The sequence below is a fragment of the Benincasa hispida genome, chromosome 11 (assembly GCF_009727055.1).
Source record: "Benincasa hispida cultivar B227 chromosome 11, ASM972705v1, whole genome shotgun sequence".
Classification (NCBI taxonomy): Eukaryota; Viridiplantae; Streptophyta; class Magnoliopsida; order Cucurbitales; family Cucurbitaceae; genus Benincasa; species Benincasa hispida.
This window is the reverse complement of record NC_052359.1, coordinates 80,695,504-80,716,883: the sequence shown is the minus strand read 5'-3', so window position 1 is coordinate 80,716,883 and position 21,380 is coordinate 80,695,504. Positions and strand designations below refer to the sequence as shown.

Below are 21,380 nucleotides of genomic sequence, written 5' to 3'. Positions count from 1 at the left end.
GTTTACGCATAACTAAATGCTAGGAGCAAGTCAGACTCCCTCTAATTTTGAGACTACTTCAAATGAGTCTGCAGATTCAGATTCCCCACAAATCTGATGCTACCGCAACAATTCACCATCTTTTCACTTGCTAGTTGTAAGATTCCCCCAACTAGCACTTCTTTGTAATAAGAGGATATAATAACTTAGACATATCAAACTTTAAGGAAAAGGAATCTTCTGTTCGATTCAGTAAGCCACTTCAAGGTATTCAGTAGAGGACACCATATAAAACACATTATTTGGCTTGTCCTAAACCCTAGAGACGAACACCTCTAAATACAATCAACAAAAGGCAAGGAATAACCCAACACCGACAAGAACACAAATAAGGAAATAATCATATCAGCAAATCTGCAATCGATAAGGAAAGAAAACTAGCACCAAATATATACAAAAAATTCAGAGACAAAATAACCAACAACATAAATAAAAAAACAAATTATTTGCCAATCAAAATGATAACATAGACTTGACTCTTCATTCTTGGTGGGCAATCTTTGAACATTAATTTAATTTAAAATGAAAAGAACAGTGTTTATCATAATTAAGCATCATTTATTTTCTTTCACCATAAATTAAATAAGTCCTGAACGAATATGATTTACAAATCCATCCTCCATTTATTCATATTTCATCTCCTCCATGAACTCATGAGGAAGACATTATTAGAAACATAAAAGGCTTAGAAAAGTACACACATATATAAGAGCCACACACCATATGGAGGGCCCTTTTTACGATTTAATATTTGTTGGTTTTATTCTTTAGACAGATAAAGCTTTGGTAGTGCTCCATGGATACCACATAAAAGTATTATCACATTTGTTGGCATTCAAAGGGCAGTCCTCAAAAGCCGTAGCATTCCAATTGTAACAAAGAGTTATTTCATGCAATTGTTCAACTCCACTCCAATAGTTGTAGTTGCATCGAACGGCTGGGGTTTTTCCAGTCTTTGCACTTATTGCTGCATAAATTTGAGCCCTCGAGTAAAGTTGCCCATTAGGTGTAATTTGGCTCTTCCCAAGAATAAACGACAAATTATTTTCAATATATTTGTCCATTGTAAAACTGAAATATTCTTCTTGGTCAAATAAAATGCTCTCAGTACAAGTTCCATGTTTATCCCACTCGTGTCCCCATAGCCATTGGTTTTTTCCTGTGACAACATTTGGCCATATTTCACTAATTCCAGGTTGGAGTATGCTAATCTGGATGATCAATAAGAAAATTTTTAGTTATATATATCTTAATATCTCAATCGTTGTCTATTGGTCTCTTTAGAATGAAAGAAATAACCTTACTATCAGGAATACCAACAACAACAATGTGCATATGTGGAAATTTGTTAGAAATTTGTTGATCTTTGATCATACAGGTCAAAGCATTATTTTACAAATTACATCTCTCCATCTATTGCTTTGAACTTATCACTTATCATGTTTATTTGGGCTTTTTGAACTACTCTAATATCATATTAGATAAGTATGAGGTTCCATCTCAAAACCAGTTGATAATAAAAGAAGTAACTTGTGTATCTTATAAAAATTATGAAATTGACTAAACTTTTCATATAAAACAACCTTAAAATTACTATGTCATCACTCGAAAAGAATATGATTTTTTTGTTGATGGACAAATTGAATTTTTGCTAATAGATTAGATTTCACATATTAAATATCATTTGAGTTGTATATCTACACTTCTATATATATGTTAAAAAAAACAATAATTTAACAATATTTCTAATGTTTGATTAGTGAAGCTTTGAATAATAATTGGGAACATATTTATTTTACCTGGTTTACATCGAAGGGACTACCGAAACAATGGGTTTGGGCACCGCTGTATAGGCTAGGCCACATGCCATGGATACTGAATCTATTATCTGGGTCTTGGAAACAATAAGGATAAGGCTTCTTCCAATCTGTACACGTGGCAGGTTGCCATTGGATTACAACTTGCAAGTAGTCATAGTCATTGACCCCCTCACAACAACTGACTATCATCACCAACATACTCAAAATTAACCCAATTTCTTTCTTCTCCATTTTTGAATGTTTTGATGAATATTTGATAGCTCAATTTTTTGTGAATGAACTACTAGAGGAAGGGTATTTATAATAGATCTAATTTGTCATTTTCTTTCTTTCTTTTATTTTTTATTTTTTATTTTTTATTTTTTTGGAAAGAATTCTAATTTGTCCTTTTTAAATTTAAAATATTTGCAATGAGTTCATTGTTATCTTGAATAAGTTTATAATTAATATGAATGAACGAAAAGTATATGCATCTTTAGTTGGATTTTTGTTAATGCCAAAGAGAATTTAGTTAAGTGATAATTGATATGACCTTCTATTCTAGAGGTGAAATTTTCGATCTTCCATTTTCACAATTTTTATACTAAAAAAAATTGAATTTTTATAAATATATATATGATCAATGATAAGCCAAGAATGTAGCATGTGTGCAATAAAATGTCCACGTGATAAAATTTGGAAGGGGTTGACAAAATGAGTTGTATATGTGGAGAGATAAGACTCCCATCCTATCTTAGGGACACAATTTTAAGAAAAACTCTAAGATATTCTTTATTATCTATAAACTTATTTACTTTTCACTTCCAATCATTCATATAAGAAATCGTACCTGAGATAATTCGAAATAATATTGTAAGAAAGTATTTACTGTATTTGTGAATTCTTTTTGTAACTTGCAATATATATGGCATCAAATGACTGGCATTCTAGTATCTCTATCAATGATAAGGACCATGTTAATTGGAATCTAAATTCAAGTGGAATCTTCATTATCAAATCTCTCAAAAATCACATTGTGAATATTAGAAATTTAACCCCTGTCAAATCCCTTCGAGGACATTCGATAAAATTGGAACGATACAAAATGAGAATTAATATCTAAGTATGTAATAAATTCTTGAAGTGTAAACCATAATAATAATAAAAAATCTGATTTAAAGAATTGAAAATTAGGTCTATATCAAAACCTAATTTAACAATACTTCATTGAATAAGGTAGAATATATCAAAACCTATCAACTTACGTGTCATTCAATTACCAATTGATTTTTTATTTTATTTTATTTTTTTGTCTTTAGTTTCTTTAAAGACAAATATGTTTCGTAGTCAATTGAGTTTTCTATTTCTTCAACTTTTTTTCAATTTTAAAATGTTTTTATTAAAATGTTTTTATTAAAATGTTTTTATTAAAATGTTTAAGAAAATAAAAAAAAAAAATCGTTCAATTTTTTAATAAGTTTTGCTTATGATGGATAGAAACCGGAAAATTTTGGGTTGTCCAGTGATATGTACCTGGGTTCAAACCCCAGCCCTTGTAACTTTTTTACACTTTTATTTTTATTTTGATATTTTCAAAATATTTTTCACTCATTTACATGAAGCTGAACGATAAATAATGTCGAAAATATATTCTTTTTTTACACTTTACTTGGATATTAATTCTCATTTTTAATTTAAAAAATATCTCAATGTTCTTTTTTTTAAATAATTTCAAAACTCAAAAGTCAAAATAATTATAAAATACGAGTAAAGTTATAATTCTTTTAAGAAATTTAAAAATCGCAATTAGATATGTCCAACTTCCCTGTGGGATTCCGCCTGATTTAAGCGAGAACGGGGATGGGGAATACATTCCTCGTGCACATCCTTGCCTCCATCCCGTTCTCCATCTCCACTTCGGTTATCCTTTATTTATTTATTTAATATAATTATTTAAGAAAAATTATTATCAATAGAAAAATCTCAAAAATATTTAGACTTTATAGCAAAAATTCCAAAAAGTGCTTTGTACTTTTGAAATTTTTTGCCATAAAGTATAAATATTTTTTATTTTTAAAAAGATCCAATTATTTAATGTTACGTTATTATTATTATATAAATATTACATTTAAATTTCAAGTTTGATTATTTATTGGTCAACATAATGAATATGTTTAAATTGAATATTTACATTTATAATATATGTGTGAATAATTTGATTTATACTTATTTCTTTCTACTAAAAAAGTTATTAGTTTTTGTACGCCAAAATTTGAGTAATTTATCTTTAGATTTTAATTGTTGTTTAAAAAAAACCATAATAAACAATTTAGTGATAGTGTAAATTATTAAATTTGTCCAAAAAATTCACCGCAGAGAACTTGATCCCCATGAATTCTCCGTTGGGAATCCCCACCTCGATCCCCATGAAAAATTTCACGAAAATGGAGAATGAAATAGAGTGTGGGGATTAGGATGTAGAATGACATCCTTGACCCTATCTCATTCCGTGAACATCCTTAACCACAACTTTCATGTGAGTGATTTTTTTGGTAAAGAACACAACATAACATCCAATTGAAGGATTACATATTTTTTTCAAAATATGTTACTATTTGAATTACTACAAATTGTGTAAATATGTGGTTTTCTTATAAACATAAAAAAACACAAAAAAAATTAAGAATTATTTTTCTTCTAATTCTCATTTCGCTAATTTTCATCTTTTATATATATAATTACTCACACATTGTAGTGTCTGTCGAGTCTTTTAATTGAAGTGTTGCACTTGCAGTCACAAAAGTTGTTCATGACACCTTGATCGTCATAAAAAAATAACGTGGATTTGTTGAGTTCAAATTAATTGTTATCATTATTTTCTTATTATATTATAAACCTCCCTTGTAAAAATGAACTATTTTCTTATATTTTGTTGATATTTTTATTTTGTTATTTTTACTCATTTTATTTGTGATTAATAAATGTATTTAAAATATTGATGTTGTTTTATCAAAGTAAATTTTTTAAACAAATTCAAATAAGGATATAATTTTATAGTCATAACTATTAGATGATAATTAATTGTAAATATAGTTTGATTTTGTTTTTATAAAAAATTGAAGTATAAAAGTCACAGAAAAAATTATTGTTAAAAAATAGAAAAAAAAACACAATTATCGACCATAATTTTTTAAATTTGACAAAATAAACTCAGCTTAGTGGTAATTAGCATTATCTTTTACCTTAGAGGTGGGAGATTAAATCCCACATTTTCTTAATTGTAGTATTAAAAAAATTTGTTTCAATTATCAACCTCGTTTGAAAGTATGCCTATTTGTAGGCCACCCAAGGAAACGAGAGATGTGTACTTCTTTGATCCAAATGAAAATAAAATGTTTGTATCGACAAACACTAGGAGGAAGACCACATGAGGGACCAGAAACCACGAAGCAAGATAGTTTTAAGAAAAATTTATGAAAATACTACTGAATCTTCAACAAAAGTTGTCGAAGAGACTAGTATATCAACAAGAGTTGTTGATATCGGTTCGTCTAGTCAAATTAATCCATCTCAAGAGTTGAGATTGCCTCGATGCAGTGGGAGGATTGTGAACTCACTTGTTCGCTATGTGAATTTAACAGAAGCCTAAAACATCATTAATGATGATGTTGAGGATCCGTTGTCTTACAAGAAGACAATTGAAGATGTTGATAAAAAGGAATGGATTAAGGTTGTGAATCTACAAATGGAGTCTATGTACTCCAATTCTGTCTGTGAACTTGTAGACTAAACTGATAGGGTAAAACCTATAGGTTACAAGTGGATCTACAAGAGGAAAAAAAGTGTAGATGGAAAGAAGCAAACCTTCAAGGCTAGATTAGTAGCAAAGTGTTATACCCAAGTTGAGGAGGTGAACTATGAAGAAATGTTCTCTCCTGTTGCAGTAATAAAATCTATATGGATTATCTTGTCTATTGTCACATATTATGACGATGAGATATGGAAAATGGACGTCAAAACTGCCTTTTCGAATGGTAATCTTGAAGGGATAATCTATATGACTCAACCAGCAGGATTCATAGTATAGGGTCAAAAGCAAAAAATTTGTAAGCTCAATCAGTCCATCTATGGATTGAAACAAGCATCTAGATCTTGGAACACGACGTTTGACGTTGCAGTCAAAACCTATGGTTTTAATCAAAATGTTGATGAACCTTGTGTTTACAAGAAGATCATTAACAGTTCAGTAGCTTTCTTGGTATTGTATGCATATTATCCTACTCATTTAGAACCCACGAGATTTAAGGGATTAACCCGAATACCAAGTTTCTTCATTAAAAGAAAATAATTACAATAAGAAAAACAATATTTGGAATTTACAAATGTTAACATCTATTAAGAGGAAAAAAACATGGAGATGAATAGAAAAAACAACGTTAAGTCTAGATATTTTCAAAGTCAAAAGAAACACTTAATGGTCCATCAATTCTGTTGATTTTCTCCCCAGGAGATTCAAAGAAGTCCGCAACATCCAAATTTGTTATATGAGATGGGTCAAATATGTCATTATCCTGGTATGCAAAATTTTCTTTAACATTTTTCATTTTTTCCTTCAAGGATGCTTGATAGAGATCAACTAAGTGTTTTAACGTACAACAGGTATGTGACCAATGTTCAGTCATTCCGCATAAAATGCATTTATTTTCAACACTTTTGAGCTCTTATCTTGTGGAGCTTTTCCTGTGTGATAATCATTTTGTGTGGTTTTTTTTTAAAAAAAAAAAAAATTGAATGATTAAAACGACCAAATGAAAATAATAATTATTTCTTCCTCTGCCATGATCACAACCTCAACCATGACCATGACCATGATTATTGTTAAAATTCACAGCATTCACTTCAGGAATGGTGTCGTTCCAATTGGTCGAGATTGATGATTTTTCATCAATAACTTGTTATTTTATTCGGCCACGAGAAGACATGAAATTAGTTCCAGATATTGTTTAAAATCTTTCTCCCGATATTGCTACTACAGGAGCATAATCAAGAAATGAATTGTAGAAAATGTCTTCTCTAACATATCAACATCAATAATTTTCTCTTTAAATAATAACAAATTCGAACTGATTTTAAATAATGTGGAATTGTAATCACTTAGTAATTTAAAATCTTGTAACCTTAAATGCATCCACTCATAACGAGCTTTAGGAAGAATAATTGTTTTTTATGATCATACTTTTATTTCAAATTTTTTCATAAGATACGGGGATCTTTTATTATAAGATACTCCATTTTCAATCTTTTGTGGAGATGGTGATGAATGAAAATCATAGCTTTTGCTTTGCCCTATCTAGATATCATATTTCCTTCTCTAATAGTTTCTCCAAGGTTCATAGCATCCGGATGGATTCCGGCATTAGCACCCATGATAAATAATTATTGTCGTTAATATCAAGGGTGACAAATTCTATTTTTTGTTAGATTTGTCATGGTAGCCCTATCATAAAATATTGTATTTATATCAGAAATTTAATAGATATTAAATATGCAAAATAACATTAAATTTATTAATTATAACGAAGAGGCCGGAAAAACCAACAATCCTTTAGGGCCTACCTTTAGAGAAAAAAAATAGGAGCTCGTGTTGATAACGTGTTGTTAAATTAATGAGCACAACGGAGCAACCAACAATCCTTTAGGGCCTACCTTTAGAGAAAAACAATAGAAGCTCGTGTTGATAATGTGTTGTTAAATTAATGAGCAAAACGGGAACACAGATATGGAGAAAATATAACATAACAATATATAAATATAATAATAAATAAACAAAATATATAAAATAAAATAAAATAACTAAAATTATGAAAATTGGATAATATGAAAAATTGAGTGGAATTTTGAAGTTGATTTCTTATCAATTGTGTATTCTTTTAAGATCTACAAAATGTCACTATTTATAGGCAAAGTGGCAAGTAGTATGTGGTACACTTTGGATACTATGCATAAGCAGTTGAATGATACATGAGCAACATATGTGGCAATGAAAAAATGACATTTGATATTGGATACTAAGTATGGCCATCTAACACTTATTTATAATATTTATAATAGAAACAAAATTTAAAAATTAAATACCAAAAACCAAGAATTAAATACTTATAACACGGGGCTTTAAACTTTTAATTAATATGAATCTAAATGGAGTTAGTTCAACTAGTTTAAATATACACCTTTTAACTCGAATGGAAGAGGTTGGAATCTCACTCTTAAAAGCAATTATGGAACTAATATAATTTCAACTTTTAGCTATGGTTGAACTTTAATTTGATATTAAAATAGAAATTCTATAAGTTTAAGTGGGTTCTATATATCATGACAACACAACTATTGCTCAATTAGTAAATGAATTACTTACAACTTTAAATATTATAGGTTTCACATGTGTAAGCCTTACATTTAGCGCACTAATAAATGTCCAAATGTTCCATTAGATTGATGGTTCACAAAATAGGGTTGCTGACGACCCAGCGGTGATTGATTGCTTCAACTTGCTACGATCACAAATATATTTACAGTATGTTTAGTTAAAATATTACTTAATTTTGAAAATAAATTATTATGAACAAAATTGATGTATTTTGTAACAACTTAAAATAGTTTTTGAAATATTTTTAAATTTTATTTTAAATAATTTTCATCAAAGAATTAAAATAAAATTGATTTTTTTGAAAAAAAATCTTTAATTAATCCAAACAAATCTTTAATTTCTTATATTTTCCATTTTTTTAAACAATTCAAAATAAAACAAAACAATATCAATATCAAAGGGTGGGAGACACAAATTTGTTCACTTAAATAATGCATGCTAATAACATTGTCATTGAGCGTATTTTGGTCTCATTTAATAACATTGTGATTGAACATATCTTGGCCCTATTTAATAACATTGTCGTTGAGTATATTTTGACTCCATTGAATAATGTTATCTTCGTGGTCTTTATTCTTGTTTTGTTTTTCTACATACCAACATTTTTATATATTTTTTTTCCTTAAAAGTTGTAGAATATGTTTAAAATATTTGACAAATGAGGACCACTTTTTAACACCAAAGGGATATCATTATCTTTTTTTTTTTTTTTTTTTTTTTAACAATATACACATGCAAGAGAGATCAATAGGTGCACCAAGATATCTCAACTAGATTGATAGATTCCTAGCACTCTCATCATATCCCAAGATCAAAAGAGATTCAATTGATAGTAAAAGCAAGTATAGGTGATGAGCTAGAGAAGAGCTCCAAAAGTCAAAGAGACCAAAGAGAAAGAAAAGATAAAAGAAAGGTAGGTTAGAGAAAAGTTTTCCAATTTAGCATAATAATATAAGTAAGATCATAACTTCAAAATGGGAAGATTTTATACTCCAAAGGGCAACAAGATAAACAACCTCATCACATGGTCACCCAAAATATTTGCCAATGTTTCGGAAAGTTCTATTATTCCTCTCAAGCCAACTACACCACAAGGTGACACCCATTAAATTATATCGCAAAATATACCTTGGGGAGACCTGCTTTAGTTTGTTCATGAAGTTTAAAAGTCTGTCCATATATTGGAGGTAATCAGCAGCTGGATTGCAAAATTAATCCTAGATCTGCTTAGAGACAAGGCAAGATAAAAATAGATGATTCACATTAACAAAGAAGTTACCGTTATGTGCAACTATCCATATAATTTCTATTGGAATTTGTTCTTAAAGTCTCGTAATTAATTAGTTATTTGATATAGTATTTAATTTAATTATTAAATATACAATAATGAATTATCCATTACAGTAAAAATTTAAGGCTATTACATGAAACTTGAACAGTATGTAGTTGATAAACAAGTGGATCATGTTCAACTAATCACCTAAATGATCTATAAATTTTAATAAGGTTAAGTGTCTTATCCTTGTGACATTGTGGAGATGTGATCCATAATGTGACCAGGATAAGACACTTAATCTCTCTTCATTATAAACAATGTGATCCAAATCGTTCATGTGGATATATGCATGTAGGGGTATTCTATCCAAAGAGTTTGTATAAGACTGGACCGCAAAATAATTAATCTCTCTTTATAACACCATTGACTAAGAAATTAATATTTCACTGGATTACCATATGTAACACAATCTCAATCCTGATTGAGTTATGAACTCCTGCCTACGAGGGCTTGTCTTTTGATTTGCATGGGTGGGAGTTGTCCAAGTGGCCAACTCAATAAGCCTATCATTTTGGGGACTTGATCGAATAAGGAAATTAGATGAATGCTGATTCTAGGTCTTGGACAATGAGGCCCCCATCCTCTCATTGGTTGGAGAGTGACTTGGTTTATAGTTGGACCATAAACAAATTGTTCATTAGATGATCAATGATACTTAAGGATAAAGAGGTGATTATAGAAATGAAACGATAATTTGATCAAACTGTGATTACGAACAACTCGTGAAGGATTGACATATCTATTAATGGTTATATTCATTGACACAACATGTTCTACCATGCATAAGGGGAAGTTATGGGTCTTTAGTGGAGTGCCCCATAGTTAATGAATGTTGATTAATTTTATTAAAGAGTTCAATTAATTAATCTCAAATTATTGGAATTTATAATCTATAGGTCCATTAGGTCCTCTGCTAGCTCACAAAGAATAAAAAGAGGACCAAAAATTCTGAAAGAATGTAAAATGTTCAAATTGTTTAGAGGGCGTGGACCAATTAGCCGAAGCTTGTAAACAAGTCTCCCTTTCTCTGTCTAGCAGAGGCCTTTCGAAATCAGGATTCCAATTATTCAAAAATTGCGTCCCAAGCTTCATGGACGGAAGCATTTTCAAGAGTAGATAAAGCTTGGAATTTGGGGAGAGTGAGGTTTTAAGTACCCACTAGGATTCCATTGATGGAACCATAAAAAAGTATTTTGCCTATCTTTCACTTTCCATCTCATGTTGCAGCTGACAAAGGTCTCCATCTTGGTGATCTATAACCAGTGTGCTTTGGTACTAATGTATTTGCATAAGGGATAGAATAAGTGAAGGATCTGATTAAAGGTTCTTAAGCAGAAGCGGATCGTCCCAATTTCTCAACATTCACAGAACTTAGATTTTACAAAAAAAATATATAGAAGATCATGCATTTAATTTAAAAATTACAGCATACTTGTAAATATAAAATACATAATAATAAAATCCCTTTCGAGCCAGGAGAGAGTATGGCGCCACATTGTTCAAGCCCCGAAATCGGCCCTTAAGAGAGCAATTTATCTACTTGCCCCGAGTTGGTGAATGAGTGAATTCCTTCTTGTGTAGTTGTGTTCTCAGCTCCCAAATCAAACGAAATCTCAAAATGGTAGGCTTGTTGAGTCGGAGATTTGGTCATGCTCACCCATACAAATGAAGGACCGCCTTCATAGGCAAGAGTTCACAACTCACTTAGGATTCAGGTCATGTTACCTATGGTCATCATGGTAAAATGTAAGTCTCTATTATGAACGGTGTTATATAATGAGACTAAACATTTCGTGGTCCTATCTTATACAATCTCCTTTGTATAGAATATCCTTACTCACATGTCTCCACTGAATGATCAAGATCAGATCATTTGTAACATTGGTAGCTCAATGGATTCAAGTTGAGATTCAGTTTTTGGATCAGTTTGAAGTGTTCAAATTGACAAAAGGGAGTTTAAATATATATGGTCAATTATAGATGATACAGTTGACATGATGTATGAGATACATTAATTGGAGAAAAAGGATATAAATATGATCTATATCTAGTAGAGGAGAAAAGGACCATGGTTTATATGTTCCATATGATGTGATATTAAGTTACAGGTTATAAATATAATATGATTATATTTATTTTTAATTAAACAATTATGAGATAATTGTTGGTGGTTTTTTCTCCATAATAGTTTGAGAAGTGGGAGGTTGCATTTAGTTTTCGTAATCGAATGATAGAATAAAAATAGTTTTCATTTTGCAAAAAAAAAAAAAAAAAAAAAAAAAAAAAAGATCGGATCATCACTTTACGATTAATACACTGCCCATCATCTAGTTAATGAGAGCGTACACGATAGCTCAAGTTTTACTAAATGATCGTGTACACGTGCAACTAACCTAAATGATCGCATAGTTTTTTTCTAAACAATCGCGCGTAAAAGCAATTAACCTAAACGATCAGTCCCGTTTTACTAAACAATTGTGCACCTTTTGCTAAACGATCAAGCACCCATTTACACGATAGACACTAAATCTCTCCCACTTTCTTGGTCGTTGTAAACAATCGTTATTTCCTCATCCCTCTACCAAATCCAACAGAGCCCACACCTCATGGATTCTCACTCCAAGAATACCGAGGTTACTGAGAGGTGGTGTTCTCCTTGTTGTCTGTCCTATAGAAGACCGTGCAGTGGTGAGCGACAACGAGATTTGGTGGACAATAAACTTGGCGATCACAACGATAGCGAGAGTTGCTGGTTCTGACGAGCGCGAGAGATTAAAGAAGAAAAGTTCTTCAAGAGGTATGTCTCTCAACCCTTTGGTATTTAGTTGTTCATAGCATGCCGTAATTTTTTTATAGATGCATAACTTGTTGTCTGTTTGTGAATACGGTATTTCTGTCACAATGAATTTGTAACGATCTTACTTTTGCTCATAGGTACACTTTGATAAGAGTTCCTTCAATCTAAACGATAACGAGAGGTTGCTGTCCAAATATTCAGGAGCACAAGAGATTGATAGAATAAGTGTTCTTCAAATGTATATCTCTCATTCTCTTTTGTATTTGATTACTAAAGCATGTTGTGATTTGTCCTAAGAGTTGGAAATGTCCTAGAACTCGCAGTTCGTGTTAATCACTATATTTTATCAATAATAATGACATGTTAATTTTGCATCTTATTATGAAAATCCAATAAACGCATCCTTGACTATAGTCTGAATGATGTAACTTTATGTAGTGACATAAATTGGATTAAGTTGACTGACCAAATTGGTTATTGGGCAGTCAAAATTGTAACATAGCCAAAATGGTCTAATAAGTATATGGATGAAATTGGGTATCTCATCCTGGTAGCACTATTAGATGTGACCCACTCTGTAGTTGTTACAAAGAGTTGTAAGGTTCTACAAATGATGTGATCCACAAATCGTTCATGTTGAGACATAAGAGTGGGGGCATCCTATGCAATGAGTTTGCATATAGACTAGACCACAAAAATAGTCACTTTTCTTTATAACGACTGTTTACTGTTAAAACTGATTATTTCATTTATTATATATAACCTAGGTTAACTCGATCTTAATCTCGAGCTAGCTATGAACTCCTGTTTGTTTAGGATTATCCTTTGATCTGTAAACGGTGAGAGTAGTCCAATAGCACTGCTCAATAAGCTTACCATTTTGGGGATAAAACCGGATAAATAGCTGGAGACATAGTATTGCAAAATGGAATTCACTTCTACCCTATTTAGGGTTAGCAGATAGGTTGTTCTCTTAAGTATTGACTCTAGGTCTTGAATAATCGGGGTCCCACCTTCTCATGATAGAGAAAAGATTTGATTTATAGGGATTATGAATCAGAATTGTTCTTTAGAGAATCAGTAGGAACTTAAGGAACAAGATATATTCATAGGGGTAAAATGGTATATTTGACCTAACTGTGATTACGACCAACCTGTGAAGGATCGACTTACTGATTATAGTTATTAAGTGAACATAATATCTACAGTGAGGGGAGTTCAAATATGGGCTATAGTGGAGAGTCCCATTAATTAACGAACGGGGGTTAGAATGGACTAATGAGCTTAGCCGATTAATCTCAAATCGTTGGAGTCCATGATCTGTAGGTCCGCGAGGTCCCCCTACTAGCTCGTAAATGGATAGGCTTTAGGTAGCTTGAGAAATTAATTTGAAACTTTCAAATTAAACAGAACAAGAGAATATATATTTAAATATGATTTAAATATATGAAGATGATTATTGTGCAAAAATTAATTTAATATTTGATATTAAATTAATTAATATTTTAAATTAATTTTAAAAAATCAATTTTCAATTAAAATGGTTTAGAAATCATTTTATGTTTTAAAATAAAAATGAAAATTCATTTTTGCACGTTGCACAAAATGGGGATTGAATTTTTTTCCATTACCTTCATCTTCATGCTCACACAAAGGCCATTATCCTCTCTTTATTGATTCTCCAAGCATCAGTTGTAAGTCATGCACTTCACTTTTTTGCATGTTCATCTACAATATATAAGGAATATTGGAATCATTTGAGAAGAATTAATGCAGAAATTTTTAGAGAAAAATTACTGTGAGAAGAAACTGTTCTTCTTGTCGGCTGCTGTGAGTTCTTCTTTGTTCTTCACCTTTTCAAGCTGTTCTTGAATCCCACAACTCTGCTTATAGCTCTAAGAGTATAGTAGGGAAGGCTTTGAGGTGTTTCACGGTGATATCAAGTGAAGACTGTTGCTGTACACTCGATTTCTTGGAGAGTTCATCAAAGGTATGATCTTAAAACCCTCTTTTTAGAAAAGCATGCTTTAGTTTCTGCCAAAATTAGTGAGTTTGAATGCTTATGAATCCTTCATACTTCCGCTGTATGTTATTTAATCTTTCAGTTGGTATCAAAGCATCTTTTAAGCTTTCAATTCGGTCTAATTTTGGCAGGGTGGGTGTTTTTTTCATGAGATATATGAAACTGATGCACTGCTATGGTTTTCTGAGTTTTAGCATCTTAATTCTCTTTAATTTCTCAAATTAAATTTGTAATTGCTCTTGTTTGATGAGCATTTATGTGTTAACAAGAGTTTGTAATTTATTTGGAGTCATTAAAGTTGAAATTAAGATGTAATTGAAGAAACAAGCAAAGGAGACCGAGCTACTGTTCCAATATTTTCAGCTTCTGCTCTGCTAAGCGATCGTTTAGCTCAAGATGTTACATGATGAGAAGAAAACCTAGACAGTCATTTAATAATATGCACTGGTCGTTGTGATGTTGAACACTAAACGATCGTGTACCTATAAGAGCTAAGCAATGCGTTTATTTACTATACGATAGCATTACACATTCATTTAGCTTTGTTGTGGAAGCTAAATGATACGTTGAATTTACTAAACGATGGCGCTATATGATCGTTTAGCTACAATGCGCGTTAAGCAATATGATGAAGTGCTACGTGATAGCACTGAGCGATTGTTTGGTTGTACAGTTAAGTGATCGTGTAGATAAATGCTATGCGACGTGATGATGCTCTATACGATGGAGCTAATCGATTGTTTAGCTACGACGGATACTAAACGATGACTTGAATACGCTGGGTGATGGTGTTACGCGATCGCTTAGTACTATGCGATGGAGCTAAGCGATTGCACGACGATGAAACTAAGCGATCGTCTAGTCCTATGCGATAGAGCTAAACGTTCGTTTAGTTTTCAGCAAACACTAAGCGATCATGTACTTCCTCTCAACTGAAGGTGATGATACTAGACGTTTATCTTTAGCACTACACGATCGACCTTAACAGCATTTTGAGGTTGGATCGAGAGCAACCGGTNACTACACGATCGACCTTAACAGCATTTTGAGGTTGGATCGAGAGCAACCGGTTCGACCAGTTTACTCAAGGTTCAATCCGGTTCAGCCTCAAATGGTTTTGGTTGGTTCGGTTCAGGCTTTGTTGGTCCGATTCAGACTCATCCAACTCGGTTCAAGTTGTTTGGGTTCAGTTTGGAGCCGTTCGAGCGATTCAAAGATGGTTATGAAGCTATTTGTAATAGTTAGCTGTTTGTAATAGTTAGTTATCTGTTTGCTTGTTTATGTCAAAACGAAAACCATAACAGTTTGTATTTAATTTTTTATGCATGAGATATATGTGATGATTAAATAATTCATGTATATGCATACAGTATGCCATGTAGATTTAAAACCCCACCATAGGAAGCATGTTACATGCATTGAAAGTATGTTATAGTTGTTATAATATATAGTATGCATGTCAGTGTTGTGTTTAATATAATAGTTATATTAGATACCTTTGTTGAATGTTGTGGATGTTAAGCATGTCTAAATTTTGTAAGTCGTTATAAAATTGGTTAGACGTGATTAGACGTTTAAAATCCAAAACAAAGAATATTTGCATGCTCACTTAGGTTAACAACTAATTTTAAACGTTAAAATAGATTGTTACTTTATAAAACACGGTTACAAACTTATATCGGTTCATAAACCTATCTAAGGTTAGGGGTACTTAAGTTGATGGTTTATGGAACACCTCCTACTTGGGGATTATGACCGAACTATTGAGAGTTGTTAACTGATTTTATGAGCTTGCATGAGCGATGTGAGGTAATAAATGGTTTATCATCTAGACATTGTAGGTTAAATTCAATTATAAGAGTTATATTTGGATAAATCACTTAGACTTAGGTTGTATGAAATTAGCCATCATGCCTAAGTAAATTACCCAAACATTTAGAACACTTTAGTGGGAGATTAACAATATATTTGATATATAGCTATTAGCTCTCACGTCCTCGAGAGTTCACACTGTGAGATCCATGCTCGACTCATTGTCGATTTTACCTCAACTGCTTCATATGGAAAGTGTTTGCATGGGTCAATAACAAGGTGAATAAAGGAAGTGGTTCATAGTAAGTGGGTGAAGGAAATGTGTCAACATTGTCCTACGATTTCCTCCATTAGTTTGAACTGTGAGATTCCTATGTTGCGCCTGCTGTCGTTTTTATGCGGCACTAGTTAGTCGTTAACCGCAGCGATCCCTACTGAGGGTTGTAACATAGGATTCAGAACAACCCAGGCTTCAGTAAAATGAATAAGGTTTTATAGTTCCGTCTTGGATATTGTCTTCTATCTCGGAGGCATACTCATACCGTTCTATAAAATCTGAAAATGGCGGGTCACACTTAGAAGAATTACTAAGTATTAATTAAGATCTTGACCGAAAACAATAACCAAAAGAACTATTGGAATATGAGTTATTCTAGATAATAGTATTTGGTCAAGAACTGTCTTGCTTATGTGAAGGAATTTTTTACTACCCCACGGTGGCACTTATTCTAAATCACTTAAGTATCGTTGCAAATAAATAAAAGATTTATTGGGTACTTTATTAGTTTTGCTAAAATAGATTTAGATGCATATTTAATAGAGTTTGTTTAAAATGTTTCAGCAATGTTGAACTCAATTATACAACTACTTGCTTCTGACAACATTAGAAGAAATTTGAGCTTTAATGTCGGTTGGAAAAAGTGAAATCGGATGTATAATGTCGATTTAAAAAAAAAAAAACAGAGCTTTAATGTCAGCTTTAAACCGACATTGAAGATGGGTTTTAATGTCGGTTTAAAATCGACATTAAAGGTGTAATTTTTTTTTTCTTATTTTATTAAATAATAAAACCCTATATCTGTTGCCTCCTTCTCTCTTACGCCGAAACCCTATCTTGCTTGCCCGTGCTTCACCCTTCTTCGCTCGTCCGTCGATCTCCTTCACGCCATGCCCGTGTCCATCGATCTCCTTCACGCCCGTGTCCGTCGATCACCTTCATGCTGTAGATGTGAATGAGGACTGTAGACCTCGAAGTCTCCAACATTGAATGAGGTATGTTTGAGCAGTGTTGGAATTTTGATGTTTTTGTTGATTTTCATTAGTTTTTCAATTCTCCTCAATTTTTGTTGTTTAATTTATTTTTTCCTTTCCATACACATTCTTTCACAAAACCATTTACAGGGTTATTCTGAATAATCTTTGAATTCAAATGATAAAAGCAGCAAGTGAAAATTTCGATACAATGTAAACTATATACATGTTTGTAAGAAAATTTCTTTTGAATTCATCGTTTAGCTTGTAAAATGAGTTTATTAATTACCAAATTGCAGAAGATTTTAATTTTTTTTTATTATTATTATTATGTTGATAACATTTTGTTCATTTGATTTTGGTTGCTATAGTTTTTCAAGAATAGAACCAAAGGAGAAGGGGAAATTTTATTAGGAGTGTTAATTACTCAACAGATGATGTATATTTTACTTTTTCTTATATAAATTCGCAATTTCTATAGATTATGTTGATGGCATTAATTTGACTTCTCAATTGTTGTTTGTGATAATGCCTAACTGAATAAAATCCAATAGTTTTAGTAGAGAGAGTGTGAGATTGTTAGATGGTTAGGCTTGATAATTGAAGTCATTTTTAGCTTGCCTACTCGAGGAAATGACATCTCCCAAACTTATAGATTAAGCCCTCTAGTCATTGAGACATGTTCAAGTTTTTACTTCTAAGTTGTAATTTTTTCTTGTTTGTACTTCTTTTTCTCTCCTTTCATGTTTTTTTTTTTTTTTAGTTTACTTTCTGGTTTAATCCTCTCCTATTGGGATGTTCTGCAAACCACCAAATCAAATCCATAAATTGACATCCAATTCTCTCTCTCTCTCCATAAACTTTTTAAGTGTCAAGCTGGTGGTGTGTTGAGAATTGGATTCTCCTCCACCTCATTAGGAAGCCTTGGTTTTATTTATTTAGTTTGTATTGGCTTAATTCTATTATGTTAATGGTTCTTATAGATAAGATGGTTCAAAACTAGTAGGATAATTTTGATTCCTTTTGCTAAATGATGGAGAACTCTAATGATATTAAGGCTTGAATTCAACTGACTCTAAATCTTTGTTTCGCTTTTGTGAGTCATTATCAGGTGTGAGCTTTTAGAGATTGAAAGAGCCAAACAAGTAAGAAAGATGAAAGTTTATTTTTCTTTTTCCTTTTCATAAAACATGGAAAATGAGGTGATGTATTATGCAACAATTATCAATGTAGCTCTTAATTGGTATGCCTCTTTTATTTTGCTTAATAGATGTGTGAACTAATTAGATATTGGTTTCACTATCTCGTTTTCTCTATGATTAATTCGCTTAAAATTAAAGAGTACAAACTTTGGATTGTTAGTGAAGTACGTTTTTAGCCTTTGAGTTTGCTTGTTCAACTGCATATTTAGAATTAAACATTTGTTGCTTTCAGTTAGATATTACTTGTATTTTCTAAACACAACTTCTTACTTTATTATTCAGAATAACCCTAGAATTTTGTTTTTTGGCTTTTCTTTTCATCGATAGGAACTGAGTCCTTGATATTGACTCATTCAAAACACGGTCTAAGGACACGGTTTATTGTGATATTTGTTTGGATTGATATTTGTTTTGATTCAATACTTGATTTTGAGTGAAGTTTTTCATTTGTTAGGTTCAAGTTTGACGTGTAAGGCTAAATTTTGATTCTTAAGGATTTGAAAGGAAGATAGGAAGATTGCATTGGACGTGTTTTAAGAAGGTTGACAAGTGGAGAAGGTGCACCTAACACAAAATGGACTTCATAATAACATTAATAACAAGGACAAGGTAATATTTATAAGATGATTATCTTAAAAGTCTATTTATTCTAAATTTGTTGATGTTGCATATTTTACAATCATAATTTTATGCTTTTAAATTTTCCCTTGTTATTGTTTTTTTTTATATTTTTTTTGTAGATTAAGTTGCATATTTTACAATCATGGATAAGTCAGGGATGAAAATGAATAGAATGTCAGCTGAGTATGGTTTAGGGGTCGAGGTGTTTATTAAAAATGGTCTACAACATTCAAATATACCGAATATCATGAGTTGTCCATGTTCGAAGTGTGTTAATGCAAAGACTCAAGATGTGAATAAAATAGAGAACATTTTATTTTTATGGTATAATCAAAGTTATTAGACATGGATTTTCACAGTGAATCATTACCGTTAAGAGGAAACAAATGGAAATGGTGTCTACTAGTGAAAGAGACGAGTTGATGAGATGATGTGTTAAATGTTGATGACCACAATTGGAATGTTTTTGAGGCTGCATACAATAACTATTTTTAGTGGAAAATCACATAATTTGAAGAATTATTAGATGATGCGAAGAAACATTGTACCCAAATTGGTAAAACTTTTTCCAAAATATCTACATTTGGATAAGTATATAATTTAAAAACTAAATTTGATGGAGCGGATAAGAGTTTCACTGAGTTGTTGGAATTAATTCATGACATATTACCTAGTCCTAATGAAATTCCAAACTTTCTACTTATGAAGCAAAAAAGATTGTTGGGTACCTCTTGAACGAAGTTACAAGAAGATTCATGCATGTAGAAATGATTGTTGTTTGTTTAGAAAAGAACTCTCTAATGCAAATGTATGCTCCACGTCAAGATGGAAGCTTCAAAAAAATTTAAATGAAAAGGATAAGAATATCCCAGCAAAAGTCATGTGGTATTTCCCCCCAATTCCAAGATTTGAAAGAATGTTTAAAAATAAAGAAATAACAAGTTTATTGACGTGGCATGCTAAAAAAAAAAAGAAACAGATGGTTTATTAAAACATCCCAAAGATGCCCTATCGTGGAAAGAAATAGACAATTTGTGGCCAGAGTTTGGGTCAGAACCTAGAAATCTTCGTCTTGCTCTTTCGACAGATGGGGTAAATCCACATGGAGATCTTAGTAGTAGATATAGTTGTTGGCCAGTGATGTTAGGGACGTACAATCTACCTCCATGGTTGTGCATGAAGCAAAATTTTTTTATGTTGACTGCACTGATATCTGATCCTAAACAACCGGGAAATGACATAGATGTTTATTTAGCTCCGTTAGTAGATGACTTAAAAAAAACTTTGGAAAGATGGGGTAGAATGTTATGATGCATTTGAAGAACAACATTTCATGCTTAAAGCCACTTTATTATGGACCATTAACGATTTTTCTGCGTATGGTAACTTGTGTGGTTGTACGGTTAAAGGATATCATGCATGTCCAATTTGTGGAGAGAATACTTCATCCACTTATTTACCAAAGGGGAAGAGGATGGCATATCTCGGGCATCGCAAGTTTCTACCCCACCATCATCCATATAGGAAACAAAAGAAAGATTTTAATGGTGCACAAGAATTAGAATTTGGTCCAGAACCATTGAGTAGAGAAGAAATTCTTGCAGAAACACGTAAGTATCAATATTCATTTGATAAGAAAAGTATCAAAGAAAATAACAATGGAGATAGCACTTCAACTTATTGGAAGAAAAAATCTATTCTTTTTGAGTTAGAATATTGGAATATCTTGACGTGCGACATTGTTTAGATGTGATGCACATTGAAAAGAATATATGTGCAAATCTTATTGGCACATTGCTTGATTTTCTTGATAAAACAAAGGATGGAATAAAGACTCGATTAGATTTGGTGGAACTGAACATTAGATTAGAGTTAGCCCCTCAAGTAGGAGAGAAAAAAGTCTTTTTACCTCCCGCATGTTATACATTAACATGAGCTGAGAAATTGAGCTTTTGTAAGGTACTATCAGAAATTAATGTACCTAAAGGCTATCCATCGAACATTCAAAGTTTAGTGTCGCTCACAGATTTGAAACTTTATGGACTTAAGTCGCATGTCCATCATGTTCTTATG

General features: G+C 31.7%; 1 protein-coding gene across 1 annotated transcript; it reads right to left on the bottom strand.

The window, feature by feature from the left end:
- Positions 1-576: 576 nt before the first annotated feature.
- On the bottom strand, positions 577-2,142 carry LOC120090257 (ribonuclease MC-like). Its single transcript, XM_039047816.1, has 2 exons — positions 1,839-2,142; positions 577-1,250 (listed from the first exon to the last, which is right to left on the bottom strand). Exons 1-2 carry the CDS (start codon positions 2,088-2,090, stop codon positions 807-809), a joined length of 696 nt encoding a protein of 231 aa, XP_038903744.1. The 5' UTR covers positions 2,091-2,142; the 3' UTR covers positions 577-806.
- Between the last annotated feature and the right edge of the window lie 19,238 nt (positions 2,143-21,380).

Coding starts and splice junctions, on each gene's coding strand:
- LOC120090257 (XM_039047816.1), bottom strand. CDS start 2,090: ATGGAGAAGAAAGAAATTGGGTTAATTTTGAGTATGTTGGTGATGATA. Junction 1,251..1,838: donor GTCCCTTCGATGTAAACCAG/GTAAAATAAATA, acceptor TTGATCATCCAG/ATTAGCATACTCCAACCTGG.